The 18794-nt window shown below is 41.5% G+C and overlaps 4 protein-coding genes and 1 long non-coding RNA gene across 8 annotated transcripts; 2 read left to right on the plus strand and 3 right to left on the minus strand.

Annotated features, from left to right (window-relative positions):
* Nucleotides 1-332: 332 nt before the first annotated feature.
* On the minus strand, nt 333-3105 carry LOC124199302 (gastric triacylglycerol lipase-like). Its single transcript, XM_046595097.1, has 10 exons — nt 2591-3105; nt 2298-2499; nt 2142-2168; nt 1971-2058; nt 1791-1876; nt 1554-1711; nt 1284-1442; nt 1126-1210; nt 890-1035; nt 333-782 (listed from the first exon to the last, which is right to left on the minus strand). The coding sequence occupies exons 1-10, from the start codon at nt 2873-2875 to the stop codon at nt 630-632; spliced, it is 1389 nt and encodes a 462-aa protein (XP_046451053.1). The 5' UTR covers nt 2876-3105; the 3' UTR covers nt 333-629.
* An 845-nt stretch (nt 3106-3950) lies between these two features.
* Nucleotides 3951-7928, minus strand: LOC124199304 (lipase 3-like). The gene is made up of 11 exons (XM_046595100.1): nt 7273-7928; nt 6141-6348; nt 6013-6051; nt 5871-5946; nt 5690-5776; nt 5447-5603; nt 5167-5328; nt 4971-5055; nt 4760-4880; nt 4645-4672; nt 3951-4547 (listed from the first exon to the last, which is right to left on the minus strand). The coding sequence occupies exons 1-11, from the start codon at nt 7483-7485 to the stop codon at nt 4395-4397; spliced, it is 1329 nt and encodes a 442-aa protein (XP_046451056.1). The 5' UTR covers nt 7486-7928; the 3' UTR covers nt 3951-4394.
* A 116-nt stretch (nt 7929-8044) lies between these two features.
* On the minus strand, nt 8045-18580 carry LOC124199303 (gastric triacylglycerol lipase-like). Of its 4 annotated transcripts, none has more exons than XM_046595098.1 (12): nt 15059-15507; nt 14871-14995; nt 14527-14773; nt 14161-14365; nt 13946-14063; nt 13778-13863; nt 9283-9440; nt 9041-9202; nt 8794-8878; nt 8577-8707; nt 8486-8500; nt 8045-8416 (listed from the first exon to the last, which is right to left on the minus strand). In XM_046595098.1, the coding sequence occupies exons 3-12, from the start codon at nt 14761-14763 to the stop codon at nt 8267-8269; spliced, it is 1347 nt and encodes a 448-aa protein (XP_046451054.1). In that variant the 5' UTR covers nt 14764-14773; nt 14871-14995; nt 15059-15507; the 3' UTR covers nt 8045-8266. The 4 variants fall into 4 exon arrangements, 2 of the variants coding, with proteins under 2 accessions (XP_046451054.1, XP_046451055.1); XR_006876780.1 differs by lacking the exons at nt 8045-8416; nt 8486-8500; nt 8577-8707; ... (4 more) ...; nt 13946-14063; nt 14161-14365 and adding exons at nt 15744-15758; nt 15853-15983; nt 16054-16138; ... (5 more) ...; nt 17520-17792; nt 18047-18580 and having other exon boundaries at nt 14648-14995; nt 15059-15657; XR_006876779.1 differs by lacking the exons at nt 8045-8416; nt 8486-8500; nt 8577-8707; ... (4 more) ...; nt 13946-14063; nt 14161-14365 and adding exons at nt 15744-15758; nt 15853-15983; nt 16054-16138; ... (5 more) ...; nt 17520-17800; nt 18047-18580 and having other exon boundaries at nt 14648-14995; nt 15059-15657.
* On the plus strand, nt 10011-10400 carry LOC124199308. Its single transcript, XR_006876781.1, has 2 exons — nt 10011-10248; nt 10318-10400. It is a non-coding gene; the product is annotated as an uncharacterized LOC124199308 (long non-coding RNA).
* Nucleotides 10794-13691, plus strand: LOC124199306 (homeobox protein prospero-like). The gene has a single exon (XM_046595103.1). The coding sequence runs from the start codon at nt 12344-12346 to the stop codon at nt 13538-13540; it is 1197 nt and encodes a 398-aa protein (XP_046451059.1). The 5' UTR covers nt 10794-12343; the 3' UTR covers nt 13541-13691.
* Nucleotides 18581-18794: the final 214 nt, after the last annotated feature.

The following is an 18794-nucleotide window of genomic DNA, read 5'->3' on the forward strand; positions in this document are numbered from 1 at the left end:
GCCATTTGGACTGAGTGACTAACGGTTTCACCAATTCATTTTCTATCAGGCCTGAGGTATTATTCCATTGTTCCACATTTTCAGGCGAATGTAGTCCACATCATCTTCCGTCTGGAGCCGTTCGATTGATACTGAAACACTCTAATACTTACACCTTTATTTGATCGCGTATGGTTGTAATAAATAATGGAAATGATTGATTAATCATAAAAACGGATAAATGGTAGGACAGGTGTTATAAATGTTAATATACTGACACAATAACATTTTCTTTCCCAAGTATCTTCACAAGTATATAGTTGTAGTGATGGCATTACGGGATATTATATAATACGCGTCGCCCAAATCTGATATACAGTTTACGCCATCTAGTTCGCGTTTTGAAATCAAGTAGGACTTCAAATATATAATTTGTTTGTTGAAGTCCGCATCACTGACATTACAAGAGGACCCGCGTCCCCGCGATTTTACACTACAATTTCGCGATTCATTATTGTATACTTTATTATTATGATCAAGCAAAGACATAAATAGAATTGGTTTTTTGAATGGCAGGATTGACGGTGAGCATTCAAGAGATGTAAAATCGGGAAACATTTTATAATTTCATTTGTACTAAATATCCATCGTCAATTTGGGGATGGTAGGAATGATATCAGTTGATTGTTAAGAAGGACATTATTGTTCTTACTGATCAAAAAGCTGGCATGATTGTAATGTTTGTCATCGACTTTGACGAGTTCTTTGACATTGGGCAATTTGGACGCTAGCCATTCGATGTCCTGCAACACAATAATGCGTGACAGCTCGTTAGCTCATTAATAGACCGAACAAAAAATAAACTATTCCTCGCGCATGCAAATGAATGTGGCGAAATTGCTGGTCTTACCTTGGGCGTTACGAGACGATCGTTTTCCCCATAAAATAAGTAGACCGGTACTTTAACTTTACCCAAGTCGTAAGGAGGTGGTCTGAATTGCTTGTAGCGAAGATAGTTGCCAACAGGTCCGAAATCATACGGAATGAATGTGGGACCTGAATAAAATCAGAAATGATGGCGTCAACAATTGTTTGTTTTTTTAATAAAAATACTTCTATATATAGCCTGAGCATTATAATGTATACCGGAGTTAAAATTCATGGCGAACTGGGCGACAGTGCGAACTGAAGTCCCTGCTGGGGTGTTCCCATCTAAAACTCTCAGAATTTCCTTAAAAAATTCAAAAATAATATGCACACTTTTATCATCAATTGCGGATGTTTTTTTTTCTAATTTCTCATACCACATCTATGTTTGTCGTGTCGTCTCCAAGCAGCAAAAAGAGAACATTTCGGCACAGTCCAGCCCATCCTATATTTTTCAAGCAAAACTTCCTTTGGAAATAGTTCAGATACGACTCTTGCGAAAGGAAAGCTCGAGTCTTTAAAAGCCTGAACAAAAACTGCTCAGAGGAGAGAAAATAAAATTTAACGCTAATAAAGACAGCTAAAAAAAGCAAAAAAAAAAAAAAAAAAAAAATGTTTTGAATTTTTAAATAAAATAAAATGACAACCTCTAAGGGCTTGATGAAGGGAGCTAGACGAAAAAGAGGGCTGGTCATGTGGGCTAGCGACGTCGCTGGAGCTAAGGCAACCATCGTTTCGATTTTCGATTGAAGTTCCGGGTATGTGGCCATTGCTACGAAAAACATGCTGCATCCCATAGAATGCCCTTATCGGATCAACAAATGATGATTGATTATAATATGACGAAACAATAACAATTGCAGATTTGCTGTGCTATTATTTACCGATGTAAATTAATTTTTTGCGTTCCGTTTTGAAGAGGATGAAGTTCAGCACAGCCGGAATGTCAAATTTGCCCATTTCGTCCCATCTAATAATACCATATTTTGCATGAATTAATCAATATTTTCATTTCAAACGAATTATTAAAAAAAAAGAAAAGAAAAAATGATTTTAATACTGACGAGAAATCCCAGTAAGACTTTTGGGTGTGAGTCAGGGTCTTATGCTTGCGTGAGTAAACGTTGCCGCGAGCATTGCCGAGCCATACATCTAAAATTCATATATCGATTCGGTTATTTGACTGGCATTTTGGTTTGCGCAAATATAAGTCCTTATTAATAATTATATATTACCGTAACCAAGATCTGCTAGGATGAATGCTGTAATCAAAGAGCGTACATAGATTCAATCTCTGGTCATCTTCATATTTGACACAAATGGTCACTTTAACTATACACACATATTAAAAAAAAAAAAAAGAACAATCTTCAGTTGTCAGAGTTTTATACCTAAAGATTGATCGGAGGGAGTAATTAGCCAGTCAGCTGAGGAGCAGAGGAGTCCGTGTTGTAGCCAGACAGGTTTGCCAGTGCCCAAATCGGAGGTCTGACCTTTACGCCCAGGGATTCGGTGCAATTCCAAAATGTATCCGTCTGACGTCGTGACTGAATACGAAGCTACTGGATAGCCGCGGTTAATGATTATTTGCACCTATATAGACAGTTAGAAGGAGCACTTAATAGGTCACAAGGTCATCACATAACATATAGGAAGGAACTATATAGGAAGTGTTCAAATATACCGCGTTCATAGCTCTTTCGTCATTGCTCGGCAAAGCTGTCAAATTGATGAATTTGTCGTCGGTTTCCAGCTGCTTTTTCGTAAAGTGAGCTCTCGGTGAAAACTGCCACATTTGACTCAACACTTTAGTGACGGACTGGTGGACATTGCGACGAAAAATGCTTCGGCCACTGCTGTTGCTTCGGCGCTCGTGATTTAAAACTGTTGAGCATTGACTTAACTGACTCACCAAATACAGACACATTATGAAGATGAGAAACGGAATGAGCGATGGTAAGCGTACCATTACAACCCCTATATGTCTCCTGTGTTGTAACTCGGCTGCAGCAAATGTTAAAACCAAATGAAAACTTGCGCAAAATTGCTGTTTGTCCGACTTTTTGAACGGCTGGAACGAAGAGTGTTGAAGTGGTCCGTTTCGGGGCCAGACATTTGTGAACTGACGCTCCCTTCGAATGTGCAAGTCGCTTTTGAAAAGTCGAAATAACTACACGATGCTGTGTAGGAGAGCAACCTGTTCAAGCCACGTTCCACCTGCTCAAACAACATGTTTATCAGCCATCAGACTCCAAAGAGAAGTCTATACAAGAGGTGAAATGCCCAAAGGCCAATAAGGTGAGAATGAGAGGGGTTTTTTTTCCCGACACTACATCTATATGCCCGCCAATAATACCCGTATGGAAATTGCAAATATATACAGACCGTCTGAACTTTGAAACTGGCCAGAATTTATTTCTTTTTTTCTGTCTGTGTATATCCGATTTCAAACTATAAGCGCCAGCAGTCTGAAGAAGAAAACCGTTTTAGAATTGTTTTTCGCATACATAGCCAGCAGCTTTTTTTTTTTTTATTTTTTATCTTTTTTGTTGGCTATGATACAAATTCTGCGGCTGGGCGAGTTCAACAGCCATTCCCTACAGTCCGCCTGGCAAGCAGCAGATGCCAAAATTGCCAAGAATGAAGAATCACGAGAGTTTGTATTATATAAAGGGAATTTATATTTTTCTATTCTCTATTTTAAGATGAAAATGCCGTTTGGCGAAGCAAGCGTAGTACAAAAAACTGGTTTGACCTTATAAGTATGTGTAATGTGACGTCACAGAATAGTAATGTGATTTAAAATGCAAATCGCTGCGGAATGAAGCCACCTTCCGATCGACTGGTCAAACGTGTTTGACGGTGCTGCGACCACAATGGCGCGTGAAACTTATACACAAAACACGAACTATGTAGTAGAAAGAAATGGTCCTTTTTTCGTTGGCAACCTTGATCGAGGCTGAACTTCTTTTTGGTTTCTTAGTTTACCGTCTCACCTATAGTCAGAACCTTTTTTCTTATAGTAAGTCCATAAAGATGAAACAGTTCGCCGTTTATACCTTGCGAGGAACAAATAAAATGTGTCTAATAGTTGCATCAATATTTTTTGCTGGTCCGATAAATGTATGTAAAAATAAATTCAGACCCCATATAGATGCAATACCGGATAGATGCAACTCCATTGTCCATTTCTTCATACTACGCAAAGCTATATAGTTAAATGATTATATCATCATATAAATAACGGGAAATCATAAGAATGCGCACATTATGGCGTCCGTATTTCATATTAAATCATTTCGAGTGTTTTTATAAATATGGCAAGTATAATATACCGTAGCTAATAATAATGCGCATCAAAAATATTTATCTCTTGAATGGTCGATTGACTGTGTCAACATAGAATGCGCCACGGAGTAATAAATAAAAATGAGACTTTATATGTACAAGAACAATGCTCAGCAAAGTTCGTTTCGAATAGATCACAATCACAATGCCGATGGCAGACGGGATATGATTGGATCGTAAAGGACTCGATTGTTGTCCGTTGCCCACAAGAAGTCGAAATGATTGTACAGTTCGTGGTCCACTTTAATCGATTCTTTCACGTTCCCCAGTTTCCCAGCCAGCCAGGCAACATCCTGCGTTCAAAAAGCAAATGAAAAAAAAAATGCCATTTAAATTACAGTTTCAATTACAAGTTGATGAAATGATTGCGTAATAACAAATCGTACATACCCCCGGACCAACTAAAAGATCATTGTCACTGGAATACAAAAATATTTTCATTTATTATGTAGACATGATGATGGAATAAATTTTATTAAAATAAAACGAATAACTAGGGATATACCCGTAAAAGATGTAGACGGGGCACGTCACTTTATTTAGTTCGTAGGGTGGTGGGGTGAGCCGCCCATTATACCGCTGCAAATTTCGCAACCAACCGTAACTGTAGGGTATGAAAGTCTCGCCTTTATACGTCAAACAAAGAAGGTGTTTTACATACTTGACGATATTTAATATTTCTATTGCTAATAATAATATGAATTGTGTCATATTACCTGAGTTATAATTTTGGGCAAATTGCGCTGCCGTGCGAACTGAAGTGCCCGCAGGTACGTGGCCATCCATGACGGGCCAGAGATCCTATACATAGACACGGAAATGAACCATTTATTTCTATATGAATTCGACTGGACTGAAAGTAACTAGTTGATGAATATAGAATCGGTGGTGTCATCATCAGATATTTATTACCGGGGAAATGTTGCGCAAATCATCGTCGACCAGAGCAAAAACCATGTTTCGACAAAAGAAAGTTTTGTGTCGATCCTGTTCACGGCAAAAAGCCGCTTGAAGCCGATGCATCAAATCATCCCGAGTCAAAAAAGCCCGCGTTCGCAATAGCCTCAGGACGATCTGCCGTAAGAAAAACAAACGGAAGGACAAATTTTTAATACAATAATACAAAGCTGCTCCTGTCGGCAGGTACACAAAAACTGATGATTATATATATATATATTAGAATTAGACAAACTTGGAGTGGCGTGGCGAAGGGCGCAAAGTAGCGGATTGGACTCTTCATTTGGGCCAAAGCTGTGGCCGGAGCCAGTGCCATCATGACTTCGATTCGATCGTTCAACTCTGGCCGATTGATCATGGCAACGAAAAACATGGCGCAACCCATAGAGTGGCTTGCATCATCACATTAACACGACAAAGAAAATGAAATTGACACAAAGTACGGAAGCACAACTGTGAAATGTGATGCCAAAGTTACCCAATGTAGCTTAGTTTAGCTCTTCCGGTCTTTGTCAAAATGTAGTTCACCACGGACGGAATGTCGAACGTTCCCATTTGATCCCATCTGTTGTGTTGTGCATTTTTGTTTTCCGAACCGAAAAGAATTTTGTCCGTTAACTAAATCTAAATATAAACTCAAATAATAAAAAAATGCATACGAAAATTTCCAATATGCTTCACTTGATGGGTCAATATTTGCATGTTTGCGTGAATAGATATTCCCACGCGCGTTGCCTAAAGAGGGAGGACAGCATATAATAACATGTTATTGGAAAATACCCATAGTTATAAAATTCATACCTAACCAAACGTCATATCCCAAATCGGCCAGGCGAAAAGCTGCTCATTGCGTCAATATAGATATTTTTAAAATAATTAGAATAATAATAGGATAATATAGCATTGTTTTAAAGGGAGCGACGACTTACCTAGCGATCGATCAGACGGACTGATGAGCCAGTCGGCGTCGCTGGTCGAAAAACCATGTTGTAAGAAGACTGGCTTACCAAGAGGTGTGCTCGAGTCTGTCGACTGACCTTTGCCGTGCGGTATCCTATGGACTTCAAGGATATAGCCGTCATCGGTAACTACCGTGTGCACTTCCACTGGATACCCTCGACTAGAAATGATTTCCACCTGATCAACGACATACACCGAGTCTTGAGTTATTATTAGTATACATCAACTCTCACTTGGGAATTTGGAAATTTTAAATGCGGAATTTTCTATCCGGGACTTTCCCTGCTGTGGCCATATGCTGTTAGCCTAGTTCCTGTAAGGTACGGTTGTAATAATAATGAGCGAATTTGTTATTTCGCCACCGCAAACAACCCTTTATTATATACACGCTAACTGTACCCACTTCAATTGTTTGAACAGGGAAATGGATGGTTTTACATTCTTTTTCTTTTTTCTTCTTCTCTCAAAACAGATTTACCGTTGTTCAATTCTATTTTTTTCGTGTGTTGGGTAGCCTATACCTGCTGCTTTCCAAAAGCACGTGGAAGACAAACCGACTGACCGCTTTTACCTTGGCTTTTACTTATGACCGCGATATTCTAATGTGTGTCTTGCTGCTCTTGATTTCCATCTGTATGGGCCATACATACAAGATTCTATACCATAGCACGCATATGCCAAACGATGTGAATAGGCTCTGACAAGACACAAGCAAGAGCGCCAGTGACTGTGCATTTCCCGAACGCGCCTCAATAGCTAGAAAACCTGCCAAGTCATCGTGCCAAGTAGCCTCACGCTATAGTCCGGCAGCATTCCTATTCGCCACTTTTGGGGCTAATACTTCGCCTACTTTCGTGAGTTTGCCTATAATATAAAATCATCTGAAAGACAGAAATATGAAGATGACGCGCTACGCTTTGTGGACATTTCATCGGCGAAGTCAATTGTAGTTCCGCGTCCATTTAATAACCAACAGATAGTTAGCTAAAAATTCATTAAAAATTTATAGACTATAACGAACCTTTTAGCGAAAAGTCAAAATTTCAAACGCATTAGCATTTTAGAAACTCAATCAAAAATAAAATAAAACGGAATATTCACGGAAGTCATGGAAATTTCGGGATTGGCGTCCTGCTTTTGAGAGATCCTCCTCTTGGTTTTGATCCACAGATTTGTCCATTTGATGATGGAGCGCCACTTGATTTTGCCCAGTAGCGCGGCAGTTGTCGTTTTGCTCTCACTGCTGTGGGTCACGAGCACAACTAAAAAGACGAGAAGCTGGACGACGAGATCTGTCCGAAGCCACGGCACCATCACTCTCAAAATGTACAGTAAAATGTAGAGGGAAAAACAAACACACAAATGAATCAACTAATTTTGGAACCGCGCGCGGTATTACAGAATTAAGCAACTGGCGTTCTGGAAGAGTGGTGTAAGAAGACTGCTGCCTGCCACAGACACACTCATTTAAAGAGTCACCAACCGTGTTGCGTGTTCGCCAGTCGACTGCTGGCTGAATGCACCTTCAGCCTTCGGGTATATCTTCACCCCGTGTGTGCTGTGTTAGACTTCACTAGGTATATGGAAACTCTATAGCGCAGGTTGTCGTTGTATTTAGAAGAAGCTAGTGCGAGATAAAATAGACTGTAGCTATCCTATGCTGCTTCCAGGAGACCTAGTAACCTCGAAAAACATTGGGAAACGGTCTGCCTCGATGTCCGCATCTGATAGTATCGCCTACCTGTGACGTTCCCGGAAGCCACTCAGCAACCAAGGACGTAATCAGCGATGTGTGAAAAACCCGCGAGGAACTGTAGTAAAGTTTAAAATCCCAAATAAAAAACTCAGTGAAATAGCAAATAGGCTATATAGGCCAAAAAGGAAAAGTTAGGTCGATGAAATAAAAATGAGTTTTGATTAGAGTATAGAACAATTTTCTATACTCATCTTTTATTTTATCGGACACTGAGAACCTAATACAGGAATGCTTGCAACGTGCCTGAGTCGTTGCGTAAAATGTTTTACTCGAAACGTTTCTGCTATATCGTTATTGGCTCGAAAATAAATTAGGAAACCACAGTCCAACGATAGAGGACTACGACGACGGAAGCAGTGGAATAAATTGATCGTAAACAAGTCGTTTAGCGTCCGGTGAAAAGAGATGGTTCACGTGGTTCCATAGTGGATCGTCTACTTTATTTGAGGCCTTCAGATTTCCCAATTTGGAAGCCAACCAGGCAACATCCTATTTTTAAGAAAATAGGTGTGTGACAAACGAAAATGAAAAATAAAAAAGAATCTATTTCAAACATACCCCTGGGGCAACAACCTGTAGAAAAAAAAAATATTATTGGCGAGACTTAATACAAATAACAATAAAAAAAAAAAAATATTATTCAGTATACTTTATCATTTTGACCCCAGAAAAGGTAGACGGGGCAGGTGACTTTACTCAAATCATAAGCAGGAGGGGTAGACTGCCCGTAGCGCTTTTGGTTTTCCGCCGAGCCGAAATCAAATCGTTGGAAAGTCTGTCCTGTAATTCCAAAATTCCTTTCAATCGTTTGCATATGCACTGATTAACCATATAGAGTAATTTCTAGGCTAATAGAATTTATATACCAGCGTTGAAATTCTGAGCAAAGTGAGCGGCTGTTCTAAATGAACTTCCCGCCGGATTGTGGCCATCGTATACAGGTAAAAGATTCTGTTGAAACCATAGACATCGTTGAATTGAAATGCGCAACGCCATAACAAAAAAAAAAAATGATTTTGCGCAACATTTTTCGTTTGACATTCCAATTAAGAAAAGAGCGGTCAGTTATTAGCCATAATAAATAAATGCATAAACAAGACTATCATCACTTACCACATCCATACCACGGTAGTCATCACCAGTAATTGCAACTGTGGGGTTTTGACAAATGGAATTCCTCAGGAAAAGATTGGGACCGCAGAAAGCCTTGCGGAAATTGTGCCTTGGCGAATCGACAGGTTCGTACGCTCTGATTCTGAGAGTTTGGTAGATCAACTGAACTCGAAAATCCCAGGTTAATTTATAAGAAAACGTTAGCCTATTTACTTGATTTGATCATACATGTTTATATATACCATTAACTGATTGACGAACGGGGCTTGAAAACGAATGCTAGTCTGTGACTGCGCAACAGCTGCCGCAGGTGCCAGAGCAATCATCACATCAATCTTCGCGTTCAACTGGGGGCGCAAAGACATGCCAACGAAAAACATTGCGCATCCCATTGAGTGGCCTACATTATTATTGTATTGACTTCACAGAGTGTGTGAAGCAGACGACGCTAGTGAGCACAGCAGCGGTAACATACTTAATTTCCAGTATGTTAGTAGGTTAAAAGTACTGAATTTGTCAAGTAGGGCTTTTTTCATACTTAATTTGGAAAATTTCCTACTTGAAATATTTTTTAACGTACTTACAACTCATTTTCATACTTGCAAGCACTATCTTTTTTAAATATCAAGTAGTTTAGGGAGTTGTAAGTATGTTCAACTATTTGTAAGTATTGTAAATTTGTAAGTATATTGGACGAACATACTTATACCTATTTTTCATACTTATTTTCGTCGTATACATACTTAAACAGCTAATAACATACTTGTATTTTGTACTTGTACTTTTGCTCACTTTTGAAATTTGATTGAGCTTAGCCTATATATATCGACTACTGGATTCAACTTGTTAGTCGACGAGGCTAGTGATCCCACGTCCATTGAAGATGTTGTTATTGCTAGTAGTAACACAACTGATGCTGGCGTCAGGGCTGGTCTTGAACAATCATCAGCTGAAGATAGCCGGAAGATAGGCATGATTTTGATCACGAACAACAACCCCAACATTTTGGCCAGCAAAATTTGGTTCCTGCTGCTCATCGTGAAATTGAATCCCTCCTTTTCACTCATGGTGCTGCGTTTAGTGAATTTGAATGGGAGGCTGGCTTGCTACTTATGTTGCGACAAAGATATTTCCTGACCTACGAGGCCCTGCTCTTTGTTTCTCAGTCCATCCATGAGCATTATTCAAGAAATATGGCCATCGTTCAGGTAGAACTCTAGAATACATGTAAACTACTTGTTTAAGGAATATAACTCCTTTTTTTTCATTAATTGTAGGAAAAATTTGCTGCCCTATTTATATCTACTGAAGGAACTGGTAGTACCGAGTTTAAAGCAGCTTTCCTGTAAATCATTTTTGTGAAAAAAATGAATAAGGGCACATGCTCGCCGCTTTAGGAGAGAAAATTGAATATAATGTTTGGACATAAAAATCTCTAAGTCCTAAACCCCCCCGTTGATTCATAACGGTTAATTAATTAGTTAAATCATATCAAGAATGGCACAGCGGATCAGCATCTGACTGTGATGCGAGAGACCCGTGTTCGATTCCTACAGAAGGCTTTTCTTTTATTCAAGTAAGTATGTTGGAGGCACATACTTACATGCTTACTCGTTACTTACAAAATGTAAGTATGAAAAAACTATTTAAGTATGTTAAGCTCGTAAGTAGTTTCGTCTTGTAAGTAATCCTGGCCCACTAAAGTATGTTAAGGTAAGTATTCTACCGCTGCTGTGAGAGCGTAGGGTCAGTCTGGACAAGCTCGTCCCCGCCTAACGTTGTGCTCTCAACGTCTGTCGATTACATCTTCAGTTAATACACTGTTTCTCCCTACATTCGTTGGTCTAAACATGGCGCAGTTGGTTAACTCCTACACCTCCATTTGCTGATTGTTTCACAAAGAAAATTATCCGAGTGTTCAGAATTTCTGCATCGACATTCCACCAACGATCGCCAATCTCACGTGGCGCCGCACAAATTTGCCGCTAGGTTCGCAACACCAGAGTAGTTCGCAGTTACAATTGGAATTAGTATTGCCCTTCGACAAAATTGGGGTACCCAGACTCCTTTGATTGACGATTCTCTCTAAAATCGAAGTTTCCGTGTGCCCAGTATTTCGGTATTCAAAACCACTCCAACGAACGTCGAGCTAGCGTGGTGCCGCACATTTTTGCCGCCAGGCGCGCAACACAACAGTTTCGTCAATCTCGGTGGTTTATGTGCATTACTTCGACTTACGGCATTCTCACGAGCAACCTTTCTTTTATCATCAAGAGTTTCGGTAACCGAACTTTATTCATCACGATCCGTATCACACGGCCTGGAATCGCATATTCCGGAAACGGTGGCGCCACACGCTACCCCCAGTTTTAGTTACCCCACGCCTCCGGTAGGAGCGCCCCATCAAGGGATACACTCCTGATTTTCGCCTATTGATATCACATCAATCTACGCAATCACATGCATGCAGCGCGTCGTCACTCTGTCGCAGTACAAGTGGGTCGACATCACACTCATCCTTTATATTCTCGCTGTAGAATAAGCTCGCAACCACAATCATGGCCACAGCCATCGCCGCCGCAGCAGCAGCCGCAGCCAATGCAGCTCCGCAACAGCCAATAGTGAATCCACCCAGAGCATTTAAGCCTTATGGTTCACCACCATCTTTCGATCTGGAAGCTGAACGCGATTCATTCGGCGTACAGGAAGAAAGAGGGAAGATATTTCTGGCTCTGTCAACCATCAATGAAGTACTCGACGCCGCCACATCGCCGGCTCGCGGCGTCCGACGACCTCGACACGATTCCAGCCCTTCCGACGTCGAAGCAGCCGCCGCCGCCGCCGAAGTCGATCTCGACGACATCGACGACGAAATCGAGGAATCGAAAAAGAGTCGGCCGGCCATTCGGGTCCCGAGGAAGAAGAGGAAGACGACGACGAGGAAGAAGAAGAAGAGAAGAACAAACGGGCCCGCGTCGAGTCGATCGTATCGACGATGCGCACCTCGACCCCGGCTGAAATCAACGGCGGCAAGAAGCGCAAACTCTACCAGCCCCAGCAGCACGGACACAAATTCACCAACGAGGGAGAGGAGTAGGACGTCGAGACAGCGGACGATCGCAACGATTCACTGTCAGAGGAACAACACGATCTCAGCATGGCCCGCGCTCAAGCTTCCTCTCGCTCCAGCTCCGCCCAGCAACAGCAGCAGCACCAACGGGCCGAGAAATCCAGCAGCGAGCCGGCCCAGCAGCAGCAGCAAATCCGCCAGCCTGTCCGAGACGACGCCGGCCGCTCGACACGATGCAGATGCAGCAGCAACAGCAGCATGATCCCTTCAGGAGCGCATCGCTTCGCTCCACCAGCAGCGCTTCACCGCACTCCAACAGCAGCAGCAGCACCAACGGGCCGAGAAATCCAGCAGCGAGCCGGCCTAGCAGCAGCAGCAAATCCGCCGGCATGTCCGAGACGACGCCGGCCGCTCCCGCAACGCCCTCAATCAGCCCATCAATTTCGGTAGGCGTTCCAATCAGCGATTTAAGTCACGTCTCCCAGGCTCATGCGGCCTACCTGGACGCCACCCGTCGCATGCTCATGGAGAAACAGCAGCAACGCCAGCAAGCGCCTATCAAATCCGCCGTCCAGCAGATGCAGCAGCAACAGCCATTGCCGACGACCCAGCAGCCCGTTCAACAAATGACCAGCACCCCAAAGGAGCCGGACTCCTCGCCCAACAACACGGAACTGGAAGGTTTGGCTGAAATGTTGAAATCGGAATTGGCCTCGTCTTTGGCCCAGTGGGTGGACAACACTCTGTCCCGCTTTGCCGCCGCCCAGCAGCAACAGCAGCGCTCCCATCATCACGTCATCGCCAACAGCCAGAAATCTTCGGCCAACTCTGTTACCGGCGAGGAATCTGAATTGAGCAAATTGCAACGAGGCCGCGTTATCGACCGCGGATTGCGAAACGGCGATATGGCCGCCCTCGGTTTGACGTCGACTCCGTTCTTGCGGACGCCCTACGGCCCACTTCCGCATCATCTCTTCCCTCAACAGCAGTCTCCCAATACCGCTCTCAACCACATCGTCAACTCCATTGGAGCCGGAATCCATCCGGCTGCCGCCGGTTTGGCCAACATCGGCCAGCAGTTCACCCAGCAGCAGCAGCAGCAACAGCAGCAGCAACAGCAGCAGCAACAGCAACAGGAAGAACAAGAGGCCATCGACGCCGATGCCGCTGAACAGAACGAGGCCCTCAGCTTGGTCGCCTCGCCCAAGAAGCGCCGTTTTACCCCCGCCGCCAGCAACAACAACAACAAAACGACGTCGTCCGAAAGGAATTCGAGTCCGGCACCTGGACATCGTGACAACGCCGAAACGCGTCCGTATTTTGTTTCGTGTTGTCCCTCAAAACAGCCATGCCCCCTTTTCCTTTTTTATGTATTAAAAGAAAGCAAACCCGGAAAGAAAGGGCATGTATTGACTTCACAGAGTGTGTGAAGCAGACGACGCTAGTGAGAGCGTAGGGTCAGTCTGGACAAGCTCGTCCCCGCCTAACGTTGTGCTCTCAACGTCTGTCGATTACATCTTCAGTTAATACACTGTTTCTCCCTACATTCGTTGGTCTAAACAATTATAACGAAAAGCTAAATCAATTGTCGGGAAAATATATACGTGTGCCAATTGCGTAATAATAAAATCCAATGTGAATGCAGCTTATTTAATGTAATTGCTCACCAACGTAACTCATCGTACTGCGCCCCGTCTTGGCCAGCACGTAATCGATCACTGCGGGAATGTCGTAGTTTCCCATTTCGTCGAATCTATATCCTTGCAAAAATTGTTGAAATAAATTTGTCGTCTTGGTTGCGCACCAATCAACTGCTGGTATTATATTATACTTACGAAAAATTCCAATAAGCTTCCTCTGCAGGGTCGAGACTGACATGCTTGCGTGAATAAGTATTGCCTCGGGCGTTCCCAAGCCACACGTCGTACCTGCCGCTGTCGGCCAAGATGTAGGCTGCAGTTTTATAGTTGATTATTTGTAGAACAGAAAAAGAAAATGACATTAACAACGATATGGTGGCACAGTGTGGATGGAATCCAGGTGATATTACCGAGAGATTGACTGTTGGGAGTGATGAGCCACACACTGTCAGTGTTGAGAAATCCGTGTTGAATAAAGACGACCGGTTTTTTAATATCGGGATTGGGGACTTCACTTTTACCGTGCGGAATGCGATGCACTTCGAGAATGTAGCCATCATCGGTAGTCACTTGGTTAACTTCAACGGGATATCCTCGACTGGCAATGATTTGAACCTGAATTTTATATACACGGAACGGAATAATAAGGATATGAAATATATTATAATTTCCGGTTGGCATCTCTTACTCCGTACCGGTTTATAAGACGATACAAAGTTATGCTCAATAAAATAGTTATTTTGAATCAACGCACCATGCAAGCTTTATTATCTTACCGTTGTCATTTTTGCTTCACTGAGATCTCGTCCTTCGTTTTGATAAAGTTGATCGCCAATGGCAGAAATAAGTTCAGTCTCGTTCCAGTGCTGACCTATTTCTTCAAGCTGCGTTCCATTTATTAAAAACAATCTGTATTGACTAGGCAGCAGTACTGAAGATAATGGCGTTGTCCAAGTCAACGGGAAGCAAAAGAAGCAAGCAATATAAAAATAAATTCTTGTCGTACAATTCATATTGTATGGGCTTGAAAAGACAATGGAAAAAATATGAGGGAGAGGATGAAAAAATAAAATAATTTTAGAATAACACAAATTATTGAAATGAATTTCACGAATGTTACCGTCCTTATGTAGAATTTGTGGAAATCAGTTTTTTTTACTTTTAAAAATTTTAACTGTTGCGTGTCGACAAGACGAAATAAAATGTCCGATTGTGCGCAAGGTCCAACATGAACTGAACTGGATACTGGGTAAGCAGACAAGCACTGTAGCTACATATGTATGTGCTAGAAACATACAAAAGGAATACCCGTTTTTTTTTTGGCACCATATAGCATTTCAAGGACGTTAGAAGAAGAGTAATAAAACATTAAAATCACTTTAGGGTCAAGGTTTCCTTCATTTTACCATCACTTTATTCTGCAGAGATATGAAGATTGTCCTTGTTTCGACCAATAAACCTAAAAAAAAAGGTGTTTTTTGCAAAACACCAAAATCTGCAAGAACCGTTACAATATCTTATTAACCTAGCCCATAAATTTGTCGGTGAGTTTGAAAATATATATCACTGGAATAGTAATTCCCGATTGATAGGCTACAATTTAATGTGATGGGTGGTTCATTGAAAAATATTCAGGTAAAAAAGATCATAATAATAATAATATTTTATAATGACAATCGGACAAATATTGGGTATGTCTGGTAATAAAAATATGTTTTAACGTGAATTCAAAGCTCTATTTTAGTTGAAATTTTTTAGCTTGCTTTTGGAAGGAGGGGAATGAACTTATCATAAACTAGTCGTTTGGCGTCCGGTGAAAATAAGTGATCTACGTGGTTCCACGATTGATCTTCGACCTGAATAGAAGCCTTCAAATTTCCCAATTTGGAAGCCAACCAGGCAACATCCTAATACCAAAACGAGAAAGAGACAAGCAATTAGTCAATCTGCAATCAATCAGTGGACGTGGAGGGAGGAAGAAATGGCTATATACCCTCGGATCAACAACCTGGGGAATAAAATTGAACGAATTAATTTAAATATGCTGCGCTTCATAGTTTCTATCAAATTAATATTTCAAGAATAGATTTTGTGTGCAATACTTTATCACTTTGTCCCCAGAAAAGGAAAACGGGACATGTGACTTGACTCAGATCGTAAGCGGGAGGTGTAGCTTGTCCGTAACGCAGCTGATTTTCCGTTGGACCAAAATCATACCGCTGGAAAGTCTGACCTGCAATTGAATTTCAACAATTTCCGACAACAAATTTAGTTTAAAATCGGTCGGGATAAATATGAAATACCCGCGTTGAAATTCTGAGCAAAGTGAGCGGCTGTTCTAACTGAAGTTCCCGCCGGATTGTGACCGTCAATAACAGGTAGGAGATTCTATTTTAATAATACCAATTGAAGTCCAATTGAAATAATAAATATTGAGAAGATTAATATGAGCTCGCGTCATATTTAAACAATACAATAAGCGCTATATTCCAATGCATTATATATACAAATATAAAATATTACACATACCGCTTAAACTTACCACATCTATATCCCGGTATTCGTCACTAGTTGTAGCAAATATAGGGTTTTGACAGAGGGAGTAACGCAAGAAAAGACTAGGCCCGCAAAACCTTTTTCTCAAACTGTTCCGTGGCGAATCCACTGGCTCGTATATGCGCACTCCAAGAATTTGGAAGAGATTCTGATCAACTCCAGCAGCATTCAAAAACACAGAATGAGTTCATTTGCAAATAATTCTGGCGATTATTTAATTATATAGTGACGTACAACTAACAGGTTCACGAACGGAGCTTGGAAACGAAGGCCAGTCTGGGACTCTGCAACAGATGACGCTGGTGCTAGACCAATCATCACATCAATCTTCGCGTTCAACTCGGGGCACAAAGACATGCAAATGAAAAACATTGCGCATCCCATCGAGTGGCCTGAAACGAAAAGAAATAGGCTATAACGTGTGAGGAATAAGACTATTTTAAATACCGAGATATTGCGTACCAACATAACTCATCGTACTGCGCCCCGTCTTGGCCAGCACGTAATTGATCACTGCAGGAATGTCGTAGTTTCCCATTTCGTCGAATCTTTTCTTGACAAGTTATTTGCTCAAATATATTTTTGCACTCGTCGCTGTCTAGGAAAATTAAATGTTGACTTACGAAAAGTTCCAATAATCTTCTTCGGAAGGGTCAAGATAAACGTGCTTGCGTGAATAGGTATTGCCTCGAGCGTTCCCAAGCCACACGTCATACACGCCGGTGTCAGCCAAAATGTAAGCTGCAATTTGTTGGACAGATCAAAACAGACACAATTATAAGAATATAAGAATTTTGACAATTGCGTATATAGCGCGTATATAATTACCGAGGCCTTGGTCGTTAGGAGTGATGAGCCACACATTGTCGGTGTTGAGAAATCCGTGTTGAATAAAGACGACCTGCTTTTCAACATCGTGCTTGGGCACCTGGCCTTTACCATATGGAATACGATGCAGTTCCAGAATGTAACCGTCTTCAGTGATTACTTCGTGGATTTCAACAGGGTAGCCTCGACTGGCGATGATTTCGACCTGTAGACAATTTTTGATGGGCATCAAGATAGGAAAATTTCATTACTTTGCACTCCTAATTAAGTTGAAAAAAAAGAGTTATCATCTGTGTTATTCGTCGCAATATACCCAAAGAATGATTATAATAACTTTTTAAAAATATGGAATCCATATTATTATTCTCTCATTGATATATCCTACCGTTGTTATTTTCGCTTCATCTATACTTTCCTCCTCGTTTTCGTCAAATTGCTTGCCGTAGCGAGACAGCCAGCGATGTCCGCTGGTGTTGTGCGGAACGTCTTTTGCTGACTGTGCTACGTCATTTTGAAAAATCGAGGTGAATGGAGATGAGAACGTTGCGGTTGCGAAGGCCAGTAAGCAATGACAAGCAACGAAATAATACAGCAATGTAGCGGTAGCCACACAGTTCATAGCCGCGGAGTGGATTTCCGATACAACTCGAAAAAGGACCTGCAAAACTTGAACACGTGAAAATCATTTTGATTGCAGAGATTTTTTGCATTTAGCAGGACAAATCTATTAGGCCTAATAAGAATCACACTTGGTAATTAGTTTTTCTTTCCTTTTTTTTAAAAAAGTAGAAAAACTAATTTTAGTTTCCCGGATTTAAGTTGCTGCTGATGGATGATGTTCTTTTCTATATAAATGGCCACTTTAATTTGTAACGCGTTTCGTAAAGCCTTCAGGATACTATATAGGCCTACCGTTTCCGCGTATAAGACTTCCGACTGTTCTTTTTTAATCAGCTGAGAGTTGTTTGCGGTCTGAAGAAGTCTGCAGAAAGGACCGCAATTTAGTTTTTTTTCTTCCGGATGGACCAAAGCGGTGCAAAGTCATAACCTCTCACAATTCAATATTTTTAATGACGAATCGTGAACTTATACGTGAACGTGAGTAGAACATGAACTGGAAACTGAAAATAAACATACACACACACAAAAAACAAACAGCCTTAGGCTATGTAGGATAGCAACGTGAATAACGACGTTATGGCTCCTTGCGAAATTTGGTTGTGGGTCACTTAAATGGCATAGGCTAATTGCCGGTTTCAATTGTAACAGAATTGGATGGGTAGCACAAATGCTGAAAGGCCATTTAGTCTTTCTGCTCGGAATTAAATTTGTTGTCCATAACAAAAAAGATCATCCGGCAGCGGTAAAGGTGTACACTGAAATGCAGAGTTTATGAAGCACCGTTCCGTATATATATTCACTACAGAAGTGTTACGTGGCCCACAATTCGCCAGCAGTGAATTCCAGAACCGCCATCACCCATCAGCTCGACCCAAAAAAAAAAAAAAGCGATGAAACTATACGGCCGTTATACAACATATAACGGGACGCAATATATCGCAATATCATCTATTTTACTGTACCGCAGATTGAACAGCACTGAAACAACTGGATCTCGGGGAACTCAAAAGGAATTGACCTTTATGCAAAACCACGTAAC

This window comes from Daphnia pulex, chromosome 8, assembly GCF_021134715.1.
Source record: "Daphnia pulex isolate KAP4 chromosome 8, ASM2113471v1".
In the NCBI taxonomy this organism is placed as follows: Eukaryota; Metazoa; Arthropoda; class Branchiopoda; order Diplostraca; family Daphniidae; genus Daphnia; species Daphnia pulex.

Bases quoted from the DNA above. Each gene is read 5' to 3' on its own strand.
- LOC124199302 (XM_046595097.1), bottom strand. From the start codon at position 2,875: ATGGTACGCTTACCATCGCTCATTCCGTTTCTCATCTTCATAATGTGT. The intron at 1,877-1,970 runs GTCAGTATTAAA...TGGTATTATTAG, and splicing joins AAGTCTTACTGGGATTTCTC to ATGGGACGAAATGGGCAAAT. The intron at 1,712-1,790 runs GTAAATAATAGC...TGATCCGATAAG, and splicing joins CAAAAAATTAATTTACATCG to GGCATTCTATGGGATGCAGC.
- LOC124199304 (XM_046595100.1), bottom strand. From the start codon at position 7,485: ATGGTGCCGTGGCTTCGGACAGATCTCGTCGTCCAGCTTCTCGTCTTT. The intron at 5,947-6,012 runs GTATGAATTTTA...CTCCCTCTTTAG, and splicing joins GGGATATGACGTTTGGTTAG to GCAACGCGCGTGGGAATATC. The intron at 5,777-5,870 runs GTATGCATTTTT...ACAACACAACAG, and splicing joins GAAGCATATTGGAAATTTTC to ATGGGATCAAATGGGAACGT.
- LOC124199303 (XM_046595098.1), bottom strand. From the start codon at position 14,763: ATGAATTGTACGACAAGAATTTATTTTTATATTGCTTGCTTCTTTTGC. The intron at 14,366-14,526 runs GTAAGATAATAA...TATAAAATTCAG, and splicing joins GTGAAGCAAAAATGACAACG to GTTCAAATCATTGCCAGTCG. The intron at 9,441-13,777 runs GTGAGCAATTAC...ATAATAATGTAG, and splicing joins CAGTACGATGAGTTACGTTG to GCCACTCAATGGGATGCGCA.
- LOC124199306 (XM_046595103.1), top strand. From the start codon at position 12,344: ATGCAGATGCAGCAGCAACAGCAGCATGATCCCTTCAGGAGCGCATCG.